Source organism: Colletotrichum orchidophilum, assembly GCF_001831195.1.
Source record: "Colletotrichum orchidophilum strain IMI 309357 chromosome Unknown Scaffold_20.1, whole genome shotgun sequence".
NCBI lineage: Eukaryota > Fungi > Ascomycota > Sordariomycetes > Glomerellales > Glomerellaceae > Colletotrichum > Colletotrichum orchidophilum.
The window spans coordinates 25,684-52,000 of NW_019172976.1; the positions used below are offsets into that span (position 1 = coordinate 25,684).

Consider the following 26,317-nt stretch of genomic DNA (forward strand, 5'->3'; position numbering starts at 1 on the left):
CAAATCGGGGGACGAGAGGCCAGACAGAGGCCAGCCCGAGAGGTTCTAATCCTGGCCACGGCGGTGCGGATCATTTCTCCAGTCACAGTCACAAGTGTCGCGCGGGCGCCCAGACGCGGACGATTGGTGGTGCTAAGTATCCGTGGAAATAGGGAGGGAGGGGGAGAAGGGGACCGGGGACGGGGACTGGGACGGGTGGGAGAGGCGGATACTGCGAGTGCTGCAGGTACGTACTCATGGTCTGCCCTGCCCATGATCTGGCATTTGGATGGCTTACCGCCAATTACCGACCGCCAGCCTCCTGAAGTTCTCCTACGTCCAATCTCTGCCAGATGTCCAATGTCTCTGCTTCCTGCATCAATTATGAAATATGGGGACCGGCTTGGCACGCCTCACTGTGGAGACGTCTCGTGGATTCGCTTCCCATGGCGGTCAGGGTCGCCATCAGGGATGACCTTCCCTGTTGCTCCCTGTGACATGCCAGCTCACGAGCTCACGAGCGCCAGACAGTACAACTGTACAAACAGTCACCCGGAGAAGGGGGCGAGCCTGGTTGGAAATCCTATGCAAAGCGGCCCGGCGAGAACTACAAACAGCGTTGCTTCAGGCACCATGGTGCTTCCGGGGCTCCCAGTTCTCCATCGACATACCCAGTTATGCCGGACAACTTCGACCCTACCCATGCGGACAGTGCATCCCACATCGGGCTGGAATAGGATGATGGGCCCAGGGCCACCCACTGTTGCTAAAAGACTGAGGCAAGGAAGAATCAAGTCAACATGAGAGATTTCTCTCCAAGGTACGGATACGCAACGCAATGACTGTACAGTTACAAAGTACGGACAAGGTATGGATAGTGTTACAATACGCGTGTTTTTTAAGTCACCATGCTCCATTCGTAGCCCCCATCTTCAGCTGGACATCGTCCGTTTGCCTTTACGCTTTCCCGCGGCCCGTCACTAGTGTGCCTTTCTCTCCCCCTTCTCCTAAAGTATCTGTGATTACCTCGAGGTACGCGAAGTTAGCTGCAATGTGCAAGACTGAACTACCTTAGCCCCTTTACTGGACCCCTCTCCCCCCATCAACCTCACATAGGTAGGTCACAGACTAAGTAACAAGCAATAGCATAACGTAAGAGTGGCCCAGATCGCCAGAGTGTGAGGGTCGTCCGAAGATATCTCTGCGCCTACTCCCTCAAAAGGGCCAAATATTCCGAAGATGTGATGATTCAAATTTCACAGGCTTGAAATGGAGCCGTTTATCCTCTAAAGCTATCCGACACATAAGACCTCCGAAAATGCACCCTTCCATTCTAGCTTGGCCGCCCAGCCGTCTCTCACATCCAGAGTCACAGGATCTCGCTCATCCATTTGCTGGGGGCAACCTTACCACGGCCCCCTCCCTCTTTTTCCCCTCACCGCGGTTACACTACGCAAGGACTCCAGCTGCAGGGCATACATTATCCATCGTGGGCAGACTGTAGTACCAATTCGCACAGGTTCTCGGTTATGATGCTAGCCATGTGGTGAGGTGTCACGGTCGTTGGTAAAGCTCTACCAGGCACAGAGTTTAGTGGCCGGGACTTTTCCAACCTTCCGATGAAGTGCTCGGGTGACCAGCTGCCCAGAGCGATCCAACCCACCCTCCTCAAGTCTCACACACACCAGCCGTGACTCTTCAGACCAACTGAAACCGCAACTCTCTCTCTCTTACCAGCCAGATTCACCGTGTTCCGAACCGGATTATCGGGCTGCGCCGCGACCCGCTGCTGAGCACCCAAAAAATAAAATTAAAAATTAAAGGAGCCCGCCCGGCATCCGATTTGTTTGAATCATTTGGAAGTCATCCATCCTCTGAAAAGCGCTGATCAAGTGATCTACCTCATCCTAAACAACCGTCGCATTGTTATCGTTTCCGGGCCCGTTTCTTCTGAGACTTGCCGTACGGGTATAAAATGTAGACAGAGGACTGGATACGGCCAAAAAAAAAAAAAAAAGTGCTTATTGCCTCGGTCTGTCTCCGTTCACAGGGAGTCGATACTTTTTCCCAGCTTTCCCTCCAGGCTTATTGTTCATTTCGCGCATGGACCGACTTGTCTATACCAAAAGAGGTATCAAGCTAATAGACGGCGGGCAGGAGAGAGTCCGAGTCCGATGGCTTCAAATCGGGACTATCGACTGACAGATGCAACAGTGAATGCCGCGCCAGCCTCTGACCTCTGTCTTTCTCCCGCAGGCGCGAGAAAATCCAACAACGAGATGGCGGCACGAGCTTGGTGTTCCTGTTGGGCCGTTGAATGTCTTGTCCCACCTAGCCCCGACTTGTTGTTTTGCTTCAGAAATCACCCGGCCCCAAGATTAATAAGAAAAGAAATACAAGACGGTCAAGTGAGACACCACCCGCCTCGTTCAGCCTCCCGATTACCCGCCGCTGCCGTACGCCTTTCATTGTTTCTTTCCTTCTCTTCCTCACAAACAGCACCGATCGTTCCCCAGCGCGTCAGTGTTTCATTTGTGGGAGGAGCTCGGGGTAAGCTAGACATTCCAAGGGAGGAAATTTGTCCAGACTTTCCATGATGTCAGCCACCGTCATCCAGCACCGTCGACCGTCCCGCGTACTTAGTCAGGATGCAGTTCAAGTCCCTGCGACCGATCTCTCGACTCCGGTGAGCGGTGGGTTCTCGGGCAGATTAGTTCAAAAAAAAAAAAAATCCTCTGACAAAGAAGCAGATAGCCTTTCTATTCTCCTGCGAGAGTTTCCGGTTGGATTCTGTCAACTCGTCTAGGATCCATTAGGGGGTAGCTCTTCGCGTATGCCTAAACCCAGCTGGGGTTGCCGATCTGGCAGCTCAATCCATGATAATCCCTACAAAGTATAAGCTGAGCTCCAGGTGGATTCTCACTAGCGGCTCGATGCGTCCTGCGACATTGAGCAGCGTCATCAACTCGGGTCTTGAGTCTCTCGACATCACACGGATGGGTCCAAGCTTTAAACCCCCCAGAAGCTGTCTTCTCTAGCGAGAATATTCAACTTTGCGTCCGGAAACGCTGCAGCTAGTGCTCAGTCAGCAAGGCGACAGCCTCACAGTGGGAGCGAGCGGCAGTCGTTTTCGTTTACGCTGCGGCTTGTCGGCTGTAAGTCGCTGAGAGAGAGAAAAGACCCGCGTGCTGGGTTTTAGTCGGCGTTTATCATAATTAAGAGACGACAATGATGAAGGCGTGCGCTAACATGTGTCTCTTGGTTCCCCTCCCGCAGCCACAGTAGCCGCAGATCATGGCTTCCGCTTTTCCCGTCTCTCAGTAATCGCCGGAGTTTACCCTCCTTACTTAGACCTCAAGCTTGACTTCATAGCTTACATTGATTTGGCTTGGCGACCGTTTAGCAATGACTGTCAGCTGTCCTATGTCCTCTCTTCATATTCCTCTTCGTCATCATCTCGCTCAAAAAGGTCTCATATAAGCACCAATTATCTGCGATAACATTTCATATCTCACTTATATCTCACTCACAACAGCTTCTCCGACGTTCCGGGAATCGACGTCATGGCTCAGCAGTGTTCGACGAGACATGTCGCCGGCAGCCGCGCTGGGTACCTGCCGATTGAGGACTATGGCATGATTGGCAACATGCACACCTGCGCGCTCGTGGGTACGAACGGCTCAGTTGATTTTATGTGCTGGTACGAATCGTTCTCCCACTGTCTTGTGCTACTTACACTTCCCCCGGCCGACATTTGACTCGGCCGAGTGATGATCCCCTTGTGCTCCCTCTCATGGCTGCCTATGAAATGAACGACGGCACAAGAGGGTGAATGAGAATCACCCAGACATAATCGACTGCCTGGAAGGGTACAGTGCTCGAAGAGTCTCGCATCCGAGATACCCGGCCGATGTCCTGAGCTAGATACCCCCAGCTCATGACATACTGCCACTCACATCTCAACCATGAATCTTGACATCTGACGCACCAACCAGGCCGGATTTCGACTCGCCCAGTGTCTTCTGTCGATTACTAGATCAGGAAAAGGGCGGCTTCTTCAGTATTTGTCCTCCTCCGTCTAAGCTGTGTACCACCAAGTGAGCGCTTGCGTCCTTCTCCGTTGTGACACACACCCCTGATCAATATCAAAAGGCAACAGTACCTCCCATCCTCCAACATCTTGCAAACTAGATACATTCATGATGACGGCGTTGTCGACCTCGTGGACTTCTTCCCTCGACCCAAGACTGCCACGGTCATATCGAAGAGTACCCGCCAGGGCGCGTTCCGTGAGATAACCAAGATCCAGGAGGAGCTCAAGAAATGGCTCGTCCGTCGAGTTGAGTGTATCCGCGGCCGTCTCCAGCTTGGTGGGTAACTACTCTCAAATCTCACCCAAAGTCAGCCATCGCTAAGTGCATCATCCCCAGACGTTGAGATCTTCCCGGCCTTTCAATACGCCAGCAAGTCCCACGTCACCACAATCGTCGAGCCGACTCACACGGCAGGCAGCTCAAGCAAGGCGGTCACATTCCACAGCGAGCACTACAAGATGCAGCTCGACATCGCCGTCGACGCCGCCGAGTCTGGCGTAGCTCCCTCCATCAACTTCACAAAGGAGAAGCGCGACGGCATGCTGGGCGAAGGCGTCGTAGCTCACATTGAAATCGAGGAGGGTCAGGCCGTCTCGTTTGTCCTCCGGAACGACAAGCCGGACCACGTCACCGAGAACGTCACGACGGCCGTGCTCGACGGCCAGCAGCATGATACGCAGTCGTTCTGGTACAATTGGATCTCCAAGAGCAAGTACAAGGGCCGGTGGCGCGAGGTCGTCAACCGGAGCTTGATGTTGTTGAAGATGTTAACTTACGAGCCCACTGGCGCCATCGTGGCTGCTCCAACGTTTTCCATCCCCGAGGATATCGGCGGTGTGAGGTAAGGATTTCCGTAGTATCGTCTGGTTTTTTTGGGAGGGAGAAAGCTCACACGTTCTGCGAAGAAACTGGGACTATCGCTTCTGCTGGGTCCGCGACTCTAGCTTCACAATCTACATCCTCCTCCGTCTGGGCTTCTCCGCCGAGGCCGACGCCTACATGGACTTCATCAGCGAGCGTTTCATCAAGTCGCGCGGCCCCGGCGGCGAGCTGCCCATCATGTTCACCATCCGAGGCGAGACGGAGATCCCCGAGATGGAGCTCAATCACCTTGAGGGGTATAGGGGCAGCAAGCCCGTGAGAATAGGCAACGGGGCCGCGTTCCATCAGCAGTTTGACATTTACGGCGAGCTCATGGACGGTATTTATCTGTACAACAAGTATGGGAAGCCCATTAGCTGGGACCAGTGGTGCTCAGTGAGAGAGATGCTAGGTATGTACCGTAGATGACCCCTTTGCCAGATCATGGAGCTAACCTACTACGTAGACTTTGTCCTGACCCTAACGGATAGTAAGCTACCAAACTTGGTTCCAATGAAAAGTCGGAAATACTGACGTTGAAAGAACCCGACATGTCCATCTGGGAGGTTCGCAACAAGAAACAAAACTTTACCTATTCCAAGGTCATGCTTTGGGTCGCCTTCGACCGCGGTCTCCGGCTCGCAGATAAACGCAACCTCCCCTGTCCCAATCGCAGCAAATGGCTCGAGGCTCGTGACAATTTGATGGAAGAGATCATGGACAAGGGTACATTCCTCACCCCTTGAACTTTACCCAGCCCAACCTTTTGCAGCTTTCTGCGTCTGGTCTCTCGCCTACGCCTCCCTAAGGATCACACCGACGTACATAAAAGTCATTACATGGAAACAAAATACTGACAACTCCGGGGCGATAGGCTACAACAAGGAGATGAAGTGCTTCGTCCAGAGCTACGAGAACAATACTATGCTCGACTCCTCGATCCTCATCGCCCCTCTCGTCTTCTTCATCGCCCCTAACGACCCGCGCTTCCTGAACACCATGGACCGCATCCTCATGCCCCCCGAAAAGGGCGGCCTCACCAGTACAGGTCTCGTGTCGCGTTACGATACCGAGCTTTCAGACGACGGTACGCCACCCCTCCCCCCCTTCCCTCCTATCCCGACCTCTCTCCAACAACCCGTTTCAACCCATATCTCGAGTGATATCTAATCTATCTTGCTTTTCTAGGTGTCGGCGGAAGAGAAGGCGCCTTCAGCATGTGTACCTTTTGGCTCGTCGAGGCCATGACGCGGGCCTCCGTTTACGAGCCGAAATACCTCGTCCGCGCCGTCAACCTCTTTGAGAACATGCTCAGCTTCTCGAACCACCTCTCCATGTTCTCCGAGGAGATTGCCCGCAGCGGCGAGCAGCTCGGTAACACGCCGCAGGCCTTTAGCCATCTAGCCCTCATCAGCGCCGCCTTCAACCTGGATCGCGTAACTGGGTTTCAGCGATGATTTGGAAATGGTGACTTGGGCAACATCGCTGGCTATTAAGGTTTCAATATGAGGCACATGAGACAAGGGATTCCATGAGTACTTACAGTTTATCAACAATCACACTTTTGGCATGTTACTTCCTGAATATGGCTATGGCTGGAGAGGTGCTTCTATTTTGTGTCATACGTTGATTATGATGGGTATGGGTGACCTCCAACTCCAGAACGCCAATCTAACCGAAGAAACGATTTAGACCAAGAGAAATCATCCAAGCAGTTTGAGACCATTCTTGGTCTTCTGTCCGGGTTTGGTGACACCGTGACTATGGACAGGGCCGAGGTGGGGTTCGTATCCAGTGCCCTCGGCATGCTTCCCCCCACCGCCAGCACCGTTGCCTGAGTGCTTCTTGTTCTTGTTATTGCGGTTGTTGCGGTGATCCTTGTCCTTGACATTGGTGATCTTGATCTCTGTGTTCGCCTTGCGCACGGTGACGGGGTGGCTCTGAATGTACTTGCCGTTCATCTCCTTGGCGGCCTGGAAAAAGTCGTCGGCGTCGCTGAAGGAGACGAATCCGTAACCTTTGGACTTTGCGGTGCGCTTGTCGCGGATCACGCGCGCCTTCTGCACCGACTGCCACCTCGAAAAGGCCTTTAGAAGGGACTCATCTGTGACTTCGCCCGCGAGGTTGCCGACGAAGAGACGCAGATGGCTCGGGTCCCATTCGGCGAGAGTGTCGTCCGTCCATTTCTTGCCGCCGCCTTCGCGCGCGACGGTCTTTTTGCGCTCTGGGGGTTGGTTTGCTGCAGCTGCTGCCGCGGCCGCGGCTGCGGGGTCCACGATGGGAGGGGTCACGACATTGCCAACATTGCCACCTGTGGCCGGCATGCCGCGGGCACCGGGGACGACTGGGTCCCTACCGCTGGCGTCCTTGTTGTTGGAGCTGTATGCGCTCTGCCACTGCGCTATTTGCATCGCCATATCCGGGTCGTAATCGGAGGTAGCAGCGGCAGCGGTGACACCGCCGGTCCCGGGGATCGGGAACGGGTTGCGAATCTGCGGCGCCGCGCCATAGGTCGAAGGCGGCGCATGGTAGCTCGTTGACTGGCCGTAGCTTGGGCCAGCACCGGCTTGTGGGTATTGATTATATGAGGGTGATGCCTGGTAGGGGCCGGCGCCGCCTACCGAGGGCGAGGAGTGTTGCGGGTACGACGCGTAGGAAGAGCCATAATGGGCCGCGGGTGCGCTGGCGTAACTCGGTGCGCTCGAGTAGGAGGGAGGCGCGGAGGAGGTTGAGGCTCCGTACGCGGGTTTGAAGGCGGGCTTGAAGGCGGGCTTGAAGCCTCCGGATGCCTTGGTCGGAGGTGGCCGCGCGGGTAGGGAGGGATGAGAAGGTGGGTTACCGGTAGAAGGGCCGCTTGAGATACCTGGAGGGGGCGGGTAGGCCATAATGAATGAACTGCGGATACGATACGCTTTTTTTGTGCAAGGCGCGTGCGGCTTGCTTGAGTAGTTTTGTGGTAACGTACCTCTGAGCCTGGGAGTTTCCTGCTCAAAGAAGTCAAATCTCCTTTGCTATTTGCTAAAGCCGAAGGTGGGCGTGCTGTTGTTGGGGCTGGCGCAAATGCAGAGATGGGTTTGTTGGTGGTGTATTGGGAGAAGTTGTGACGAAGTCGTCTCAGCCTCGGCGAAGGCACGTGGCAGATGTGGCTGGTAGCCATGGCCGGCAGATCACGTGTAAGATGTAGCTTTTCACCTTGGTGAAGCTCGGACGAGGAACCTTGCGTGGCATTGCTCTTCAACCTTTCAGGTGGGTGGACACCACCAACTGCCGTTCATAGCGTCGCTCAAATTACCTCAGTCGTTGCTTCTCGAATCCCGAGGTTCGCCATGCAGCCCATGCCGCCGATTGCACGCCCAGAGAAGTTTAAGCACGGAAAACAACAATGACACTTCCGTCATAAGCCATTTTGATTATTTGGCATTGGCCATGTTGTCTCGCTTCGCCCTGCTGGGATTATTGCCGTCACATTTAACCATCCTGTTCCTGCATCAGCTACATTTTATCCGTCGGACATCTTCAGACGGACATAACGGCTAATGAGTAGTGCAGTTGTCGGTGTTTGCTGACTGACATCATGGCCTCCGTCGCCCTCCGACACGACGCTGCGTATCCCTCGGTCACTTTAGTAATGCGCGTGGATTCTAAGCGGAGCTCTAGCGGAGTTCTCAACCGATGACTCCGGTTCGTGCAACCGATCCAAGGCCCGAAGGCGGCGGTGACCCCCACTGAGGTTGCCCCCTCGCTTCCTTTGTCAGAGCCATATTTATCGATTTGTGAGCAGCGAGGACGGATTCACTGTCACCTTGCCTCCATCCACACCTTGAGGTATCTTGGGAGATGGAGGTGCGATATTTTCTGTCCCTTCTGCTGAGGGCGTGGGTCTCAACGAACCCAATAGATTGAGGCTGCTTCGGCCAAGCAGTCCAACTGGAGGAATTGGAGGGGTTCATTACGGCCAGCTTCGGTTTGGTTGGGGCCGACTTCCTCTGCACACCATTGGAAGCGCATCGTGATTTGTCGCTTATACAGAGCAAGGCCCGCTATCCGCTGTCCAGGGATAGGAAACGCGAGGCGCATGCTAAGTGTAATTACAGTGGTGGTGGCCACTGGTTGTGGTAAGGCTGCGTCTTTAACGGCATTCTCTCCGGCTGAATATGGATTGCCGAGGGCGCGCTCTTAGATGAATGGCGACAACGCGACGTCCCGAAATCTGTCTGCAGACCTCCGGCGTCTGAAAATTCTCGAAGCTCTGCTGGAACGGCCCGGAGCATGGGGGTGTCTTCGATGCTGAAGGAACGGAATTTCCTCCAATGCAGTCCGGAGTGAGAGGCAGATACTGCACGTGCCGAGCGGCTCTCGAGGAACGTTTGGAGCATTAGCAAGACAACAACCTACCAGATAAACCAACTCCTCTTTGATCCCTCCCCCCTACCACCCAAGACGTCCAGGAGCGAACGAAGCGAGCGAGGAAGCGATTACCGGAGCTCCGTTGGGAGGGCACTGTTATATGCCGCCAGCAGGCAGCGCAAGACCAGCAATGGTAATTAGGCAGAGCCCCCGCGCCCTGTTAGACCGAGCACATAATGTTCCTCCGCGGCCGTGAGTTGCGAAACGTCAGGGTCTGACGCATCGAGTTTGAATACCGGAGTCGCAAATCCCTCCCCTGGAACACGCAGAGTGTGAGACATACCCGCGGCGGCCAATGGGAACGGGTGCCTATCGCCGAATCGGACCACAACAGGACGGATCCAGAAGCGCCTTTTTTGCACGACGGGCTTCGTCAGGCTGGCGCGCTGCTTGACTAAAACACCACCGGGCGGGGAGCAGGCATAATGGTCGTTGCTGGGCCGCCCTCCGCCGCGCGGGCCGGTCAATGGTACAATGCGGCAATCGTGGTACATCAGAGTCGTTGCGGAAAGAAACCCGGTACTTTTCATTTTCTCTGCGACTCTGCGAGCATGTCTCTCTGCCATTGCTGGTGTTTGGTGTTTAGAGCCATTCTGCTTTGCCGGGCACAACCAATCGAGAAAAGCTTCTGGCTTCTTTGCTCAACAACAAAACGGCAAATGGCAGATACGGACGCGGGAAAGACGAGGTGGCAGAGGAGAACATCGTCATAACCGCCCCTCCTTAATAAGCCATCCAATTGGGGCGGGCCGGAGGAGGGTCTGGATGGAGCTCCACGTCCTGGCGGTCATGTATGAGTCCCTGTTCTTTCTGTATCCGTACGGAAGTGCTGGAACTGAAAGTGGGATGCAAGATACAAGCAGAGTACATTGTACCTCTTTGTCCATGAGTAAGCTCGTCCCGCCAACAAAAAAAGCCAACCACTCGAGTTAGTCCAGGAGAGTCCAGGAATGACCTCAGTCAAAGCAGCCCTGTTGATGGTCGAACAAGCCGTCAAGTCCCGCTTTTCTACCCAGTCTTTGAGATTCCCACCAACCCACCCCCAAAGAAAGAAGGGAAGCGAAGAAAAAAGTTGCAGCTTGGCTATAGCCGTGGACATCTCCCACACTCTCTCGTCGTCTGTGGCCTGCGGGCCTGCGGTCTGCCTGCACCCAGGCGAAGCACCGGGGCTACTTGATGGGAGTGTGCACATCAGCGCTTGTCATGGGTGGCCCCTGCACTAAGACAGAGACCCCCCCCCCCTCCCCTCCTACCCCTCCGTCGACCCTCCCCCTACAAACTTCGTCCGGGTTGACGAAAGCTCCAGCTTCTGGTCTCCTTCTTGTCACATTCCCTAGAGATAAATAACTCGACGCTCCCGCAGATCATCAAAGACTCGCGCGTCTGAACCTCTCCTCCATCAAACAAACCCCCACGTAAACCACCGACACATCATTCATCATGTCTGGACCTGTGTAAGTAACACTTCATCTGCTTCTAAACCCCTCTTCGCTCTCAAGCCAAACTACCCCACCACCCCGCTCCCGATCTCCGATGCTCACGACAATGGCCGCGGCTGCGAACTCCCGCACGTCGACGTAGGTCGTGATGCTTCGATGCCGGTGTGGTCTCGGGAGCTGCCAATGGACATTGGCCTCAAATCATCGGGTTCTCCTCTCTCGACACAACAACATGCTCATACTCGTAATGCAGCGCTCGTCTTGCCAACCTTGTGCCAGGCGTTGTGCCTGCTCCGAGGTCCCGCCCCGCTCTCCTCGCACCTGAATAAGCAACGTCCGACTAGTGAATACTGAAGCTGACCACCGTCACAGCGCTGATATGGGCCTCATCGGCCTGGCCGTCATGGGTCAAAAGTGAGTCCTCCCAACTTCCAACATGCAAGAAACAGTCACTAACACCACCAAAGCATTATCCTCAACGCCGCCGGTAAATCCGACGCTCCCAGACCATACCATATCGATGTGGCTGATACCCTTTCCAGATCACGGTTTCACCGTTGCCGCTTTCAACCGTACCGTCTCCAAGGTCGACCGATTCCTGGCCAACGAGGCCAAGGGCAAGTCCATCGTGGGCGCTCACTCTTTGGAGGAGTTCGTTTCAAAACTTAAGAGCCCCAAGCGAGTCATGCTTCTTGTCCAGGCCGGCAAGGCCGTTGATGATTACATTGACACTCTCATCCCTCTCCTTGAGAAGGGTGACATCATTATTGACGGTGGTAACTCTCACTTCCCCGACTCCAACCGCCGCACCAAGTACTGCGCATCCAAGGGCATCCGCTTCGTCGGCTCCGGTGTCTCTGGTGGTGAGGAGGGTGCCCGCTACGGTCCCTCCATGATGCCCGGTGGTAACGAGGAGGCCTGGCCCCACATCAAGGACCTCTTCCAGAGCATCTCCGCTAAGAGCGACAATGAGCCTTGCTGCGACTGGGTCGGTGACGAGGGTGCCGGTCACTACGTCAAGATGGTCCACAACGGTATCGAGTACGGTGACATGCAGCTTATCTGCGAAGTACGTAGCCCCTTCAGCCGTTTACTGCGCCGTGACTAACGTTTCATTTAGGCCTATGATATCCTGAAGCGCGGTCTCGGCCTCTCCTGCAAGGAGATTGGCGATGTCTTCGCCAAGTGGAACAAGGGCGTCTTGGACTCTTTCCTGATCGAGATTACCCGTGACATCTTGTACTTCAATGATGACGATGGAACTCCTCTGGTCGAGAAGATCCTTGACCAGGCTGGCCAGAAGGGTACCGGCAAGTGGACCGCTATCAACGCCCTTGACCTCGGTATGCCCGTCACTCTCATTGCCGAGGCTGTTCTTGCCCGCTGCTTGTCCTCTATCAAGGAGGAGCGTGTGAAGGCTTCCAGCAAGCTCCAGTACGTTGGTCGCACCAACAAGTTTGAGGGCAACAAGGAGCAGTTCATCGACGACCTCGAGCAGGCTCTGTATGCCTCCAAGATCGTCTCCTACGCTCAAGGATTCCAATTGATGAACGAGGCTGCCAAGGATTATGGCTGGAAGCTTAACAAGCCTTCCATCGCCCTCATGTGGCGTGGTGGCTGCATTATCCGCTCTGTCTTCCTTAAGGACATCACCAACGCTTTCCGTAGCAACCCTGACCTCGAGAACCTTCTCTTCGACGACTTCTTCAACAAGGCTATCCACACTGCCCAACCTGGCTGGAGAGACGTCGTCGCCAAGGCCGCCCTCCTCGGTATCCCGACCCCGGCTTTCTCTACTGCCCTGTCTTGGTTCGACGGCTACCGCACCAAGGACCTCCCTGCCAACCTCCTCCAGGCTCAGCGCGACTACTTCGGTAAGTTATTTGACAAAATTCGTTTTCACGGCGTAATAATAACGATGCTTCTGCAGGTGCCCACACATTCCTCGTCAAGCCCGAGTCAGCCAACGAGAAGTACCCCGCTGGACAGTACCACCACGTCAACTGGACTGGCCGCGGAGGCAACGTCTCTGCTTCCACATACAATGCTTAATGGTTTTCTGGATAGGTTAAATAGAGGGTTCAGTATGACAACTGGTATAATGATGCCAGGAGAATGAAATGAAATGATTACACATAATTGAAACATTATAAGATCCATCATTTCTTGCCTCGAAGTCCAGCAATGTGAGCCTAAAAACCGAACATGTACCTTGATCCAGAGGATGCATGCCTTGCTTGAAAAACGTAAAATTTTAGGTACACGGCGTGCTTTTTATTTGGGCCTCGGAGCAAGACCCCATAGGACAACATCGTCTTGACTGTGTTCCAAGTCCAGCATGTTATGCGCAAGCCATTCTGGACGCTGGCGACACAAAGGAAACCTGATGCATTCTTGGGTTCTCGTGGCACCGGGGCGGAACCGGCGACGAACACGGAACTTGCTCCACAGTGTGGTCGGAGGCCGAAAATACGGTACCTGAGAAAAGGTACCCATATGCACGGACCGTGACCCGATACCTCTTTGATTGGCCATTGACTGACCGGGGTCTCTCACAGTACCGCAGCCTCGTCGCGACAAATTTGGGGCGCGCGAACCAAGCTACAAGTCAACCAATCCATCAACCGAATACAGCATTCCCAATTGTCGCGCCATCTCAGTCAGTCTTACCCCTTCGTCAATCGCTCTCCCCACCTACGATTCCAAGTTAGGGATAATATTACTCGCTTCGCGCGACGGAAGCTGCGCATCAGCATCCGTTCCAACCTCATTGCACCGTAAATCCCACGTCGCGATCCACTATGGCGCAAGACCCAAGTGACGGGATCGATCAGGAGCTGGTAGGTTGCCGCAGCACGATTTCGGGCATCGGATATCCTCGCTGATCCTTTCACAGCTCAGCCATGCTCACCTCATCTCCGCCAATCACTACGCCGACCAGGCACGCGTCGATCTAAATCAAGTAACGAAATGGTTGATGGCGGCACCCCAAGTCGCGAAGGACAAAGCTCCCTTCTTCTGGACCTACCTCGATCGACCCCGCGACGGCCAGGTCTACCTCACATGGCAACCTCTCAAGAGGCTCGGAACGAATTTCGCCAGCGACGGAATGATCTGCGGCCCCGAGCAGTACCATAGACAGGATGTTGGAAATGGATTGGTAGGCATCTCGTTGCATTGTTGAAGCAACAGTCTGACTCAACCATTAGTCTCTCGAAATCCACTACGTGAAGTCGGGATTCATCCCTGGTGAGCAAGTCGCCATGCATGCTCGACGCAGATTCCGCCTCGTCCCCTCGCAGACCGGTGTAATGAACGCGCCTCAGCCAGATATCAGTCTCTGGATCGTCCATTATGGACCTTCTGACCCGCCCGACCGCGTTCCCGTCAACCTAATCCCCGTATCCCAAGAAACTCAGCACACCATGGCGACTCGCAACCACCTCCAGAAGTGTGGTCAGATAGCCCGAAAGGACTTTATGCTTTCCGATCGCGCTAGCTGGCCCTCAATCCAATTCCCGCGTAACGGCGGCCGGCCCCAGATGTACAACCCGCCAGCGCAGTCGCGGCGCGTGCCGCAGCAGATGGCTTATCCTCCTACAGGGCCCCAGGGCCGTCGTGGCCGCCAGCAAGCGCAGGCGCAGGCTCAAGCCCAACAGCAACAGCAAGCTTTAGCCCATGCCGAGGCTCTGCACGACGACGAAGAATTAGAGAAGGATCTCTTTGACCATCTCACCCCTAGAGACATTTCATTCGCGCGGTATCAGCAAAACCACGAGTGGATGGAGGAGATTGTGTCTTCGCCCTACGGCCTCAGCCAGATTGCACCTCCCGACCTCGGACTTGGTCTCAAGGGAGAGCTGGCATCTCTGACTGACGGTATTTTCTCGGCGCAAAGTGCAAACGCCCTTACGGAGCCACCACAGAAGCCATACATTGGACGGCTAGAACCCGGCCTGGCTGATGAGTTCAGGAAAAGAGTCCAGGAGCATCTTGACGCAACAAAGGCTGAGATGGAGAAGATGAAGGCAGAGCATGCCAAGAACCTGGCAAGCCTCAAGGCGAGCTCGATATTTGTTGATGCGGAGAAGGACGTCAAAAAGTCTGTTCAGGAGCGTGGGCCAGAGCCGTGGCGCCTGGAGGGCTATTCCACTGATGCGGACGATAACTCCGGGCCTTGGTCACAGAAGCATAACAAGAAGGTGGATGAGATTGTGGCTCAGGTTGAGGCCAACCTGGGTCGACACATTGAGGTGCTCCACAACGTACATCGCATACAAGATGGCGGCTTCCAGGAACCCGCCCCTGAACCTGTCAAAGAGCCTTCACCGATCCCGCCACCGGGGAGCTCTCCACCGGCAGCGGCAGCGGGTGCTGATGCGAATGCCTCGGGGTCACGGCGGCCGTCTCAGGCTGGCTCTAACCACAGTGGCGTGATGGTGGGCGACTCGGATATCGACATGGGAGGCACTGCAGCAGGACTCCTTGACGAGATGCATACTGGGTTCTCTGCCAACTCTACTCCGTTGAATAACTTCCCTACACCGCAAACACACATGTCCGCGTTGAATTCAAACGCAGGAACTCCAGCCAACGCAAACGCGCCGTCGCCCGCACCAGTTCCTCCCACTATCCCGGAAGAGACCGAGGCGCAGACTTCCACCGGCGTTCCTCCTGCCACAGGAGAGGATATCACGATGGGCAACACAGAGTCTTCCAAGGACACTTCTGCCACGGCGCCTGATCAAGGGACCGGCAGTGGTGAATGGGTCGTCGTGCCTAAGGGGGGAACGACGCCCGATCCCGCCTCCGCCGCTACTGCAACTGAGGGCGAGGCTGCCAAGCCAGCGGCCAAGGCCCCGTCCGCTGCCGGAACGCCAGCAGACACTCAGACCCCCGGCGGCTTCAGCTCGTTGGGTGACCTGGACTCGGCCGGCGATGCAATGGCCAGTTACGGCGCGTCCATGGGTGATGGCCTGGATATGAACATGGAGATGGAGGACTCTGCGTTCGGTGATGCGTTCCACGGTGTGTCGAGCACCAATACGCCTGGGAACCAATCTGAGGGCGGGGCTTAGGATCCCCTAGACCCGCAGCTTGATTGGGACACCGAACAATAGTGAAAGACGGTTACTTGAGGACAATGTATGTTTAATGCTGCACGGTGGCTCGGTCAACCCTGGTTGGGACCTTTCGATGGGTTTTTTGGGATTTGTGAAGAGAGAGGCGAGGGCTTGTACGGTATTACACGGATAGTTCAAGGATGGAACGAATCAGACTTGCTCAGACCTCGTGCTCTTCTATATCTGATCAAGGCTGCTAAATGTTAGCTCGATGCCAGGAGATAGTACTTGTGAGGCGGAAAGTAAATACGGCCGCGGGCAGAGTGTTACGTGAATATCAAGTAAACTGCAAGACAGACTAGGATCGCCACGCAACAGGCTGAAGAAGTCTTTTGACCCGGAAAATCTCAGTACCGTCATATTTTCAGATGGGACAGTGCCTAGGTAACCAAACACGCCTTCGAGTCCACAGGCGGCAGCGTCAAACAAGGAGAAAATGGTGATACATGACGGTTCATCCCAGAGCAGCCGCATTGCGTCGACAGGGGCGGTGGTCAGTGCGCTATGTTAGTAAGATGGCCTGATCTACTCCAGAATCCCTAACACGATCACACGTCTCCGCATCGCATCGGGCGGGAGGTTTTAGGTTTGATCAGCGCCAGATACAGCGTCTCAGCCGCAGCTTTACACCAGCCCCTGTCAACCCGACTTCACCTCCTCAACCTGGTCAACGAATGGCTTCCCCAGCGTCCATCACGATGAGATTGGACGAAAAACAAGGTGCTGCCGCTGGTTATTCCTCAACGCAGGAGTTTATCTGAAGTTGCTGGGCGTCCCCCTGCTCATCACACAAGCTTAACCCCCAACTTTAAGACGAAGCTTCAGGAGCTATGAAGATTTGAAGCAGCTTGATCTATTGGTTTGATCTCGAAGTACGGGTTTGCGCCCTACTTCTGAACAATACGCCCCTTTATAGAGCGGTTAGTGAAAGAAATGCCCAGCTGGAAAGCGGTAGAAGATGAAGCAAGCCCAGGATCGCGAAACCACACTCGACCACTCATGAGATCCTCCTCCTCCACAATGACCACCCCTCCACGAGAGTGTTTCGCATACCATCTGCCGCCGAGGTCTCTCCAAGTGGCTAGGTTGCTATTGTGGATCTTTCTCGTGCATCTGGGCAACATCGTAGTCTTGGCCAAGCCCACCACATCGAATGGGAGCAGGGCTTTGTGGCCCCCCTCCTTGTAGCGAGTGTCGGCCGTGAGACGCGCTCGACAATCCCTGCCCAGCCTTCTCCTTAAGCTCAGGATGACGCTCTGGGGAATTCTGCCATGAATCCCCTTGTTGAAGGCTTGACTTACACGCGCAAGATCCATTCATCAAACCTCTTCCACTAGGGACTGAGGATCTCCAGGCGACCCCCCTTCTTGCTCCCCTTCCGCTGCTTCTTCTCTTCCAACCTTTGTTTCTTCGTTCACTTCGCATTACCCTGGTTCGAGTTTGTCTTCAATTCTGTTTACTTTCTTGTTCACCTTTTTTTTCCTTTTTAACGCCCTTCTTTTCTTCAACCCAACCAACCCTGCAGGTCAGCTTCATTTCAAGCATTTCGTTCGTTACAAGCCCTCGACTTTGGTACCCAAGATCCAGTTGGGCGTTTACCCCCTAATTCAAACTTGCGACTTTTCGACACGTGGTGCTATCTTGGGTGGATTCGGCGCGGCTTTATACTCGACAAGAATATCTTGGAAAACAAGAGACAAGATGCGGTTTACAAAGTCCTTGGGGCTTTTGTTTGGTGCTGCTGTTTGCAACGCGCAGATTTCGAAGCCGAGGGCCGGGGATGTCTTGCAGCCAAACCAGCAGTTCGAGGTTGAGTGGCAGACCGCGGGCTTGCAACCCCCAATCAACATTGACCTGGTTCCTAGTGGCAAGACAGACTTGTCAGTCATTGCCGAGAAAATTGCTGGTAAGAAACGCTCTCTGGGCCCTCAGATGAAACAACTTGATAATTAATCATAGTCTACAGTGCAAGTCGACAACGTCGGCCGTCTGAATTGGAATCCTAGCGCCTCCATCACGGCCTTTGTGAGCTTCGCCATCGTCATTACGGATTCCGTCCAGGCCGTTGTCGTTTCCGAATCATTCCAGATCAGCCAGCTCACTCAACAACCTGTTAACCAGACGATTCTTAGAGAAGACTCGGCTCAGGTAGAGACCGTCACCGTGGCTGCAGGTCCTCCCAAGGTTGTGTACTCTGGCGCTTTGCCCCCTGATGCCGTTCCCGCCGGTATTGCTGTCGCGGCGGCTATCCCTACGGAGGGCGCTCCCTTCAAGCCTGCCGAGTCTGCTCTACTTGACAAGGATCCTGCCGATGGTGTAAAGAACGGCATCTCGAATGGCACCGTGCCTGAATTTTCCCCATCCAGACAGGAAGGCGGTGGATCCAAGAAAGCGCCCGCTCCCAGCTCTTCCGCGACCACTGACGAGAAGGCTGCCCCTTTGCCCGATGAACAAGGCGTACCTGGAAACTCCTCGAAACCGCTCACGAGCATTGGTGAGAAGAATCAAACCCCGTCGGCCCCTGAGACCACTCCCACGCCAGAATACTCGACCATTCAGTCCGCGCCCGCGTCATTCCCTACACTGTCAGCTACCAAGAACCAGACAGGTTTGCCGGGCCCTGAGGTCACACCTACTCCGATATACTCCACGATTGCGGACTCAGGCCCGGCTTTCCCGAGCCTCTCGGCCAACAAGAATCAGACAGCTCCCGCAAACGCCGAAGCTACCCCCACTCCTATTTATTCCACGTTGCCAGATACACCCTCATCTTTCCCGACCCTTCCACCCACCAACAACCAGACAACCCCGAGCGCTGGGGTGAGTTCTTGCGGCTTGTTTCTCCCAATGTAGCCCATGCTAACAACAGATTCAGCAGCCGGCCAAGAGCAAGGCACCTGCTGCCACTCTACCAGCTGAAGTCGAAGTACCAGTCCCAGCGAATCGTACCAGCATCGTGCCAGAAGCTCCAGCCACCCCTTCCCTTCCGATTGTTACTCTTCCAGCACCCAATAACACCACGGTGCCAGCCACGTCAGCAGCTCCTTTGCCCTCGGTCGCAACTGAACCTCCCGTATTCCCGAGTGCCACGAATCCCTTGCTCAACAGCACCGCCCCGACTGGTTTACCGGCCATCCCCGTCCCCGTTGCAGCCCCTTCGCCTTCGAATGTCCCGATCAACGGCACGGCTGATACGAAACCGCAGCCCTTTGACCCTGCACCGGCCATTAGTTCGAGCAGTGCTCTGCCCTACAGAGGAACCCTGCCTGCAGATGGTGGCACAACCCTGAAGCCGATCAAATCCGATGTCCCTGCGTCAACCACCGATGGTCCTACCAGCACGTTTGGCAAGGATTCAGCAACGCCCTTGCCTAGCAGCGGTGAAGGTGGTAAGAAGGGAAGCAAAAAGGGAGGTGACGGTGGAAGCGGAGGCGGAAATGGAGACAAGAGCGGAGACAAGAGCGATTCCGACAATAGCTCCGGAAAGGGTTCTGGTGATGGTTCCGACACTGAGTCCGATAGTGAATTCGGCTCCAGCAGTGGCATCGACACAGACGGCAACAGATCCGGCACTTCAGACTCGGCGGCCATCGTACCTACGCCTCAGCCTCAGCTTGGTGGCTCGTCTGGCGCGACCCGGGTCATCCAGATTGGTCCCATCATCACATTGCCGTCTTCCCTTTGGACCTCGATGATTCTCGCGACGGCGGCTGGTGTTGGTGCAGCGGCCCCGACTGGTGGTTTGTTTGCGGTTGCGGCCTCTCCTGCTGTGCTTGTGTCTTCTGCAGGTTTTAGGACGACTGAGGGCGATTATTTTGCTGCATTTTTGAGTGCTGTGACGGTGCTTGTGGTTACCGTGATGTAGTAGATGGGCATCGATGAGATGAGGGGGGCGGGGGTTAGGATTGGTGAAGCCAGGTTGGGTGCAAACCATTGTATAAGCCCATTATTCCTTCATAACTTTGAGAATCATGTCGTTAGGGGTGAAGGATATGAGATAATACGTAGTCAAGATGCGTGAATCGACTATCAAAATTCTCCACCGTGGACTGTGTAGCTTCACGACGATCCCGGGGGCGGGTGTAGAGGTCTGCGGTTTGGCTAAACTCTCTGTGACTTGAGCTGATGATCATGCCAGAAGGGTTTAATAGCAGAGAAGCCTTCTAGAACGCTTCTACCTCTTAGCTGTACTGCCAGTAAGCATGCTAAACCTGCAATATACATCACCCTGAGATGGGTTAGCGAAGCCACTGCTTGCATGAGACCGAAAGGGGGTAAGCAAGTATCAGGTCGGCAGTGAATTTCGCGCCATACCTCTCCACTCTCTCTCTCATGTTACCTCCGAAAAGCACCTGCGGAAGAGACAAAATTACACATCTCAAGGTGGTAGCGACGGCTGTGCTCTGAATGCATCGTAGACATCTGTCCTTCGAGATGGTCGCGTAGGTATGGCATGTAGTCCGATGCTTAAGCCGGCACGGTAGGCTAGACACTCCACTGTGCAAGAGGTGTTCACATGATTGCTGTGCTTGGTTTAGATAGATATTCACGGTCGGTAATGGTCACAGTGAACGCGTGGGATTCTGCATAGATTGTTTCTTATGCGGCATACGATCGTGTCCACATCACACATCACATCGAAGGAGTGGGGAAGAAAAGGTCTTTCCTTCCCATTTAGAAGGAAAGCAGTTTTGGAGGAGACCGAAGAAAATCGTCAGGCCACACCTTGAATTGATCACCGGACGATGGAATACCCTGGGGGCATCACCAAGGCAATCAACCCCTCAAGCATCTCCACCCATTGTATGGTAGATGGCAGGTGAGGCAACTTTGGTCCCCATGACCCATTTCCGCTTCATCTGAAGCCCTCAAGGTACCCAGTCTGATCGAGTGCAATAGTCTGTCTGGTGGCTTGAGGGGTAAGGAAGCGTTCATTGTTGCCATGCTTTTGAATCACATCGGTCATCTATAGTCGAACGACTATGCCACCACAGTGGTCTGCGCGTGCCCTCTTATTGACAAGGCAGTAAGACAAGTCTATGGGTGATGAGAATAAGATTTTCCCCCAAAATCAGGCTAGGCAACTTCAAGACCGTAATATGTTCTGGATAAAAAAGGAGGTTCTCGAGGGCGAAATTGCCGGCCCTGACAATCGACTCATGTTTATTGGCATGTTACCAGCCAACAGTGTCTCGCCTGAGATGGCCTGTCGACGGATTGACCCTGCCGTTCTTTAGCTGTGGAAGAGATTAGATGAGTGGTATATGTAAGACGTTGCAGCAGCAGTGGTCTTCCCTTGAAATGATAACACTGCGCTGTCCCTGCACTTTACAGCATCGGGATCTGGGACGTTGGACAAAATTGCCTGAGGTTGGACCACGAAATCTCACCGGGTCTTATGATGACTAGTGCCATTGCCTTGGCTGGATAGCTTTTGATCTGAAGATTGAACAGGGAGGGTATTTACCTGCCTGGCATTGTTATTATCAAGGCATAGCGGTGCAAGATAGTATACCTATGGAGGAATAGTTCGTCAGACAGGCACTTGCGAACTCGGAAGGATTGTCTTTTATATGGTCAAATGAGCTGAGCCGCCTCTAGCTCTACCAACTACTCTTAATCTGTAGACATGATTTCTGATACAAAGGCAATGTATTTTAGTGTGAGGTGTATGGGGCTGCAGTCTGCTTTGAATGATTCCATTGTCATTAACGATAACGTGTTTATACTAGCCTTAACTAAGGTACCTGGAAGTATCAGCTCCTTTTGAAGTCGCCTCCTCTTCTCACGTTCTCATGCCTTGAAATGCGTCAACTTTGGTGTGCCACGCCCAAATCTTAGGAACGAGGCCTGCTCCGGCCATGCGAAATCTCTGAGCTGGGATTCGTAACGTCTTGAATCAAAGACGTTTTAGATCAGTTTCCCAATACTTCTTCTGAGTCACTTTTCAGATTGAGGACACTATAGAGCCCTTCAAACTATGCCAGACGGGTGAATGACACGGTCGCACCAAAGACATTGTTCACCCAATCCAAAGACTGAATAAGCTTTGTGAGTCAGGATGGCCAGGCGAAGATATAAATCAAACGTGGATGGGTATGTAAAGACGATAAGAATCGCCACGTCTTTCGCAGCAGGAACCAGTCTGGCGTGATAATGCTGGATGTTGCTGATGACTATGCCGCTTACGAAGTGGCAGCGGCCTCTGCACTGGCCTTGATGCTGTACGGGCCAAAGAACTCGGGATCATTGGAAAGCTCCTCCTTAACCTAAGGAAGGGGTGACATTAGCATTCGCGCGTCAACCGGTTATTGAGAGTTCCAACTTACAATATCAAGACCACCGACCAGCTCGCCGTCAACCCAGAGCTGAGGGTAGGTCGGCCATTCCGCATACTCCTTCAAGCCCTGTCGTACCTCATCGTCTGCCAGGATGTTGAAGAAACCGTACTTGACCGAGTGCTCTCTCAAGATAGCGACAAGCTGCCTTGAAAAGCCACACTGGGGTGAACTGGGGGTGCCCTTCATAAAGAGCATGACCGGCGCAGCCTTGACAAGGTCTGCCAGGCGCTTAAATAATTCCTCTTTGGCCTTGGCCGGGTCGACGGGCTCGTCGACCTGCATCGCACTAGGTCCATTCTCAACGCCCTGGTTGCCGTTTACCGTGGCAGCGGTGCTGGCAGGCTTCTTTGCGTGTGTCTCGATCGCATTGCGCACCTTGACGGCGCTGCTGCCGCTGACGGTCTCGAGGACCTGGCCGTTGCGCAGAAGAACGAGGAAGGGGACTGCAGTGACATTGTATGTCTCGCTAATGTCGCTGAGCTCCTCAGCGTTTATGGAAACCCAGGATGTTTGCGGGGGGGTGGTGACGGGGTATTCGGAGGCAAGGGTCGAGAGGACGGTGGCCATCTGGGCGCATGGGGCAGCCCATGGTGCATGGAAGGAGATGATGTGGAGGGAAGAAGACGGGGTGGAGGCAATGTGCTTCTCCCAGTCGGCAAGGCTGGTGATCTCCGTGATCGTCGACATTGTAGTTGGGCGGATCGCGAACTCTTGGTATGGTCGGGTGTTGGAGGTGATGCGTCGGGGGTTCTCTGGGGTCAATCGAATGGAAGAAGCCACAAGAGGGAATCGCGTGGAGTAGTAGAGTCTTGTGGAACACACTCCAGAAGAGGGCCGGGATCGGTCAGACGTTGAATCGCGGAATGACAAGGCCAACGGCTGATAAACCACGGATCTCCGATACGTCGGGTGGAGGGGTATTGTTTGGAGGGGCAAGTCGTGATTTTTCGGGTTGGCTGCGAATATGACGGGTACAGCGATCTCCACGGATGGGAGATGGGATTGTTGCATTTAATGATGACTGTAGCGAAGAAAGTCTCGAGTTGCGTCATCTGGCGCGAGATTTACGTGGCATAATTACATATGTGAAAAATTCCACTCAGCGGAACCATGCTCAAGCTGCCCCACCAGAGCAGCCCAGAGGCGCGAAGCGGAGAGCGAAAGCGGCAAGTACCTTAGGAGCACTGTGTGTCCTGCACTGTATGCTGGCTTGACCCGCCCTCGTTCCTCTCAGTTAGGTAGCTGCCCAGCCTGCCCCGCCTCGACACTTGACCAGCACTGAACAACGCTGAGCTGCGTAACCGACTATCCGCGTATTGGATGCTGGCGGGACCGTGCTTCACCTCCAAGTTCTAGTTCCACCTGTGCTGCGCCTCTCCAACTTTCGGCTGTCCACGACTTCTGCAGTAGAGAGAGGGCTGGTTTTCTACGTCAGCTTCTTGCCCGTCAGACATAGGCGACTGACTCTCCGACGGAGATCTTTACGACCAGACATCCTCCATCCTACTATTATACCTCTCCCCCCCTTACCAATCCCCTCATTTCCTGACGAACCAACGACCGACGACCACTGCCAGTCGAGCTTACTGCCCAAACTTGCAATGGCGTCACTCAACCTGTCCATCAACGGACCCTCGATCAAGAGCAGCTACCAGGGAGTCATCAACGGCCCGCCTCCAAATTCGAGTTCGCCGACACACGCTCAATGGGCCCTGTTCTCGGTTCAGGCTCCTTTGGCAAATGCTTTCCAAGACAGCGGCAATAAGGAGAGTGTGCTGAAGGTCCAGAGCACTGGTGGTAAGTTCCCCCGCTCTTCACCCGAGCCCCGACGTCGCTCGGGGGAGACAATGCGCTGACATACGTCCTTTCCCACGCAGATGGCGAGCTTTCGGAGCTTATCGAAGACTTCAACGAGGGCCGCATTCAGTTCGCTTTTGTCAAGGTCAAGGACCCCAACTCTGGCCTTCCCAAGAACGCCTTGATTGCCTGGTGCGGAGGCGGTGTCCCCGAGAGAACCAAGGGCTACTTCACCACCCATACCGCTGCCGTTTCCAAGATCCTCCATGGCTACCATGTCCAGATCACCGCTCGTTCAGACAGTGACCTCGAGCCAGAGAGCGTGATGCGCAAGATTGCCGATGCCTCCGGTGCCAAGTACTCAGCAGGCGCCTCCACGTCTTCCGCTGCCCCACCCCCGGTCGCCTCTAAGCCCGTCTTCACACCCACCACATCATCAAGCGGCGTCAACCCCATCGTTGCCGCGCGAAACCGTAAGCCCGCGGGCGTCGACGAAGACGGCTGGGGGGATGATGCCCCTCAGGTGACTCGGTCCCAGCTGGAGAAGGTCGAATCTGCTTATAAGCCAACCAAGGTCAACATGGCAGAGCTCACGAAGCAACGGCAAGAACCTACCGGCTTCAACGGAAACGGTTCCCAAGACAAGCCTGATGTTGTGAGGGGTGCATACCAACCCGTCGGCAAGGTGGACATTGCTGCGATTCGTGCCGCAGCGAAGAAGCAGACCGACGACAGGCCCGCGCCTGTCAAGGGTGCGTACGAACCCATTGGCAAGGTGGACATTGCAGCTATTCGCGCCAAGGCGCAGAAGCCCTCAGAGGTTGCGGAACAGGAGCCCGAGGAAGACGAGCGACCTAAGTCACTGGCCGAGCGAAGTGCCGCATTCAGTCAGTCAGAGCGCTTGACAACGCTGCCGAAGCCAAAGGTTGCCAACAAATTTGGCGGAGCAGCCGCATTCACCGGCACCAAGGCCCCCGCGCCCGGTGGCCTTGGATTCGGCGCTCCTTCCACCCCTGCCCCTCCACCAGTGGGTGCCGCAAGCCGAACCTTTGCCGACCAAGGTGGCAAGACGCCAGCTCAGCTTTGGGCTGAGAAGAAGGGAAAGCAGGGAGGATCCGTTTCCAACGTTGTCTCGCCTCCGATCACTTCTCCTATTGGTGTTCAGTCGACCGGAGAGTGGAAAAGCGGCTACTCTGGCAAGTCATGGGGGCCCGTCAAGATGCCCGAGTATGGAAAGGGTTCCATTAGCCAGGAGAACACCGGCGAAGATGCCCAACGAAGTGTCGAGACGCCCGCCTCCCCCAGTGGCGGCATTGGTGCCCTCAAGGAGCGCTTCACCGGTGGAGCCCCGCCCATTCCCCGCGAACAGCAGCAGCAAGAGTACGACGAGCCATCTCCTCCTCCCCCGCCTAGCGGCTCTCGGCCTCCCCCGGCCGGTGGATTCGCCCTTCCTGGTCTGCCCTCCAGGCCAGCTCCCGAAGAAGAGGAGGAAGAGGAGGAGGAGCCCCAGTCTCCCATCAGAGTTGCGCAGCCCGTTTCTCGTGGACCCCAGGTCGAGATGGAGGCCCCCGAAGAGAGAGAACCTCCCCGCCCAATTCCGACTCAGCAAGAGCTGCCTAGAGAGGAGGATCTTCCGGAAGACAATGATGCCGGCCGTGGCGCTGCGGCGGCTGTCGCAGCGCAGCAGTTTGGCCAGGAGCAAGTAGCGGCAGGCCAAGCAGACAGCGGCGGTAAGCGTGCCGTGATCCAATACGATTACGAGAAGGCGGAAGACAACGAGCTTGAGCTCCGCGAGGGCGAGTATGTCACCAACATTGAGATGGTGGACGAGGACTGGTGGATGGGCACCAACTCCCGCGGCGAGAGCGGTTTGTTCCCCAGCAACTACGTCGAACTTGTGGAGGACGAGCCTGAACCGGCGGCGGCGGCACGGAGCGCGCCTCCTCCCGCACCGGCTCCAGCGGAGCCGGAACCGGCAGCTGCCGGTGGCGGTCGAACAGCCACCGCGCAGTTCGACTACGAGGCTGCTGAGGACAATGGTAAGAATAGCGAACCCACATGACCTCTTGCGCAGTGATGCTAATGATCTCTCTTTAGAACTCTCGTTCCCCGAGAATGCAACAATCAAGGACCTTGAGTTCCCCGACGAGGACTGGTGGTTCGGTTCCTACGGTGGCAAGCAGGGTCTCTTTCCTGCCAACTACGTCCAGCTGGACAACTGAGTATAAGTCGACGGATAGCGGTTAGAAAAAGTCTCTATGACGGCCAGCGATGAA

General features: G+C 54.9%; 8 protein-coding genes across 8 annotated transcripts; 5 read left to right on the forward strand and 3 right to left on the reverse strand.

The window, feature by feature from the left end:
- Nucleotides 1-3,542: 3,542 nt before the first annotated feature.
- On the forward strand, nt 3,543-6,391 carry CORC01_03301 (glycosyl hydrolase family 15; the record flags this gene model as incomplete). Its single annotated transcript, XM_022614951.1, has 9 exons — nt 3,543-3,679; nt 3,975-4,076; nt 4,132-4,349; nt 4,410-4,914; nt 4,979-5,346; nt 5,401-5,424; nt 5,478-5,660; nt 5,809-6,021; nt 6,123-6,391. The coding sequence occupies 9 exons, from the start codon at nt 3,543-3,545 to the stop codon at nt 6,389-6,391; spliced, it is 2,019 nt and encodes a 672-aa protein (XP_022478410.1).
- A 246-nt stretch (nt 6,392-6,637) lies between these two features.
- On the reverse strand, nt 6,638-7,819 carry CORC01_03302 (RNP domain-containing protein; the record flags this gene model as incomplete). Its single annotated transcript, XM_022614952.1, has 1 exon — nt 6,638-7,819. One exon carries the CDS (start codon nt 7,817-7,819, stop codon nt 6,638-6,640), a length of 1,182 nt encoding a protein of 393 aa, XP_022478411.1.
- Nucleotides 7,820-9,478: 1,659 nt separating this feature from the next.
- Nucleotides 9,479-9,907, reverse strand: CORC01_03303 (uncharacterized protein; the record flags this gene model as incomplete). The annotated part of the gene is made up of 1 exon (XM_022614953.1): nt 9,479-9,907. The coding sequence occupies one exon, from the start codon at nt 9,905-9,907 to the stop codon at nt 9,479-9,481; it is 429 nt and encodes a 142-aa protein (XP_022478412.1).
- An 874-nt stretch (nt 9,908-10,781) lies between these two features.
- CORC01_03304 (6-phosphogluconate dehydrogenase) lies at nt 10,782-12,832 on the forward strand (the record flags this gene model as incomplete). Its single annotated transcript, XM_022614954.1, has 6 exons — nt 10,782-10,795; nt 11,153-11,194; nt 11,248-11,267; nt 11,323-11,849; nt 11,901-12,654; nt 12,711-12,832. 6 exons carry the CDS (start codon nt 10,782-10,784, stop codon nt 12,830-12,832), a joined length of 1,479 nt encoding a protein of 492 aa, XP_022478413.1.
- A 749-nt stretch (nt 12,833-13,581) lies between these two features.
- On the forward strand, nt 13,582-15,858 carry CORC01_03305 (uncharacterized protein; the record flags this gene model as incomplete). The annotated part of the gene is made up of 3 exons (XM_022614955.1): nt 13,582-13,620; nt 13,677-13,940; nt 13,990-15,858. 3 exons carry the CDS (start codon nt 13,582-13,584, stop codon nt 15,856-15,858), a joined length of 2,172 nt encoding a protein of 723 aa, XP_022478414.1.
- A 1,746-nt stretch (nt 15,859-17,604) lies between these two features.
- CORC01_03306 (uncharacterized protein) lies at nt 17,605-19,768 on the forward strand (the record flags this gene model as incomplete). The annotated part of the gene is made up of 3 exons (XM_022614956.1): nt 17,605-17,809; nt 17,870-18,723; nt 18,779-19,768. The coding sequence occupies 3 exons, from the start codon at nt 17,605-17,607 to the stop codon at nt 19,766-19,768; spliced, it is 2,049 nt and encodes a 682-aa protein (XP_022478415.1).
- A 2,320-nt stretch (nt 19,769-22,088) lies between these two features.
- Nucleotides 22,089-22,931, reverse strand: CORC01_03307 (glutaredoxin; the record flags this gene model as incomplete). Its single annotated transcript, XM_022614957.1, has 2 exons — nt 22,089-22,172; nt 22,233-22,931. The coding sequence occupies 2 exons, from the start codon at nt 22,929-22,931 to the stop codon at nt 22,089-22,091; spliced, it is 783 nt and encodes a 260-aa protein (XP_022478416.1).
- Nucleotides 22,932-23,845: 914 nt separating this feature from the next.
- Nucleotides 23,846-26,263, forward strand: CORC01_03308 (SH3 domain-containing protein; the record flags this gene model as incomplete). The annotated part of the gene is made up of 3 exons (XM_022614958.1): nt 23,846-24,041; nt 24,122-26,080; nt 26,139-26,263. 3 exons carry the CDS (start codon nt 23,846-23,848, stop codon nt 26,261-26,263), a joined length of 2,280 nt encoding a protein of 759 aa, XP_022478417.1.
- Between the last annotated feature and the right edge of the window lie 54 nt (nt 26,264-26,317).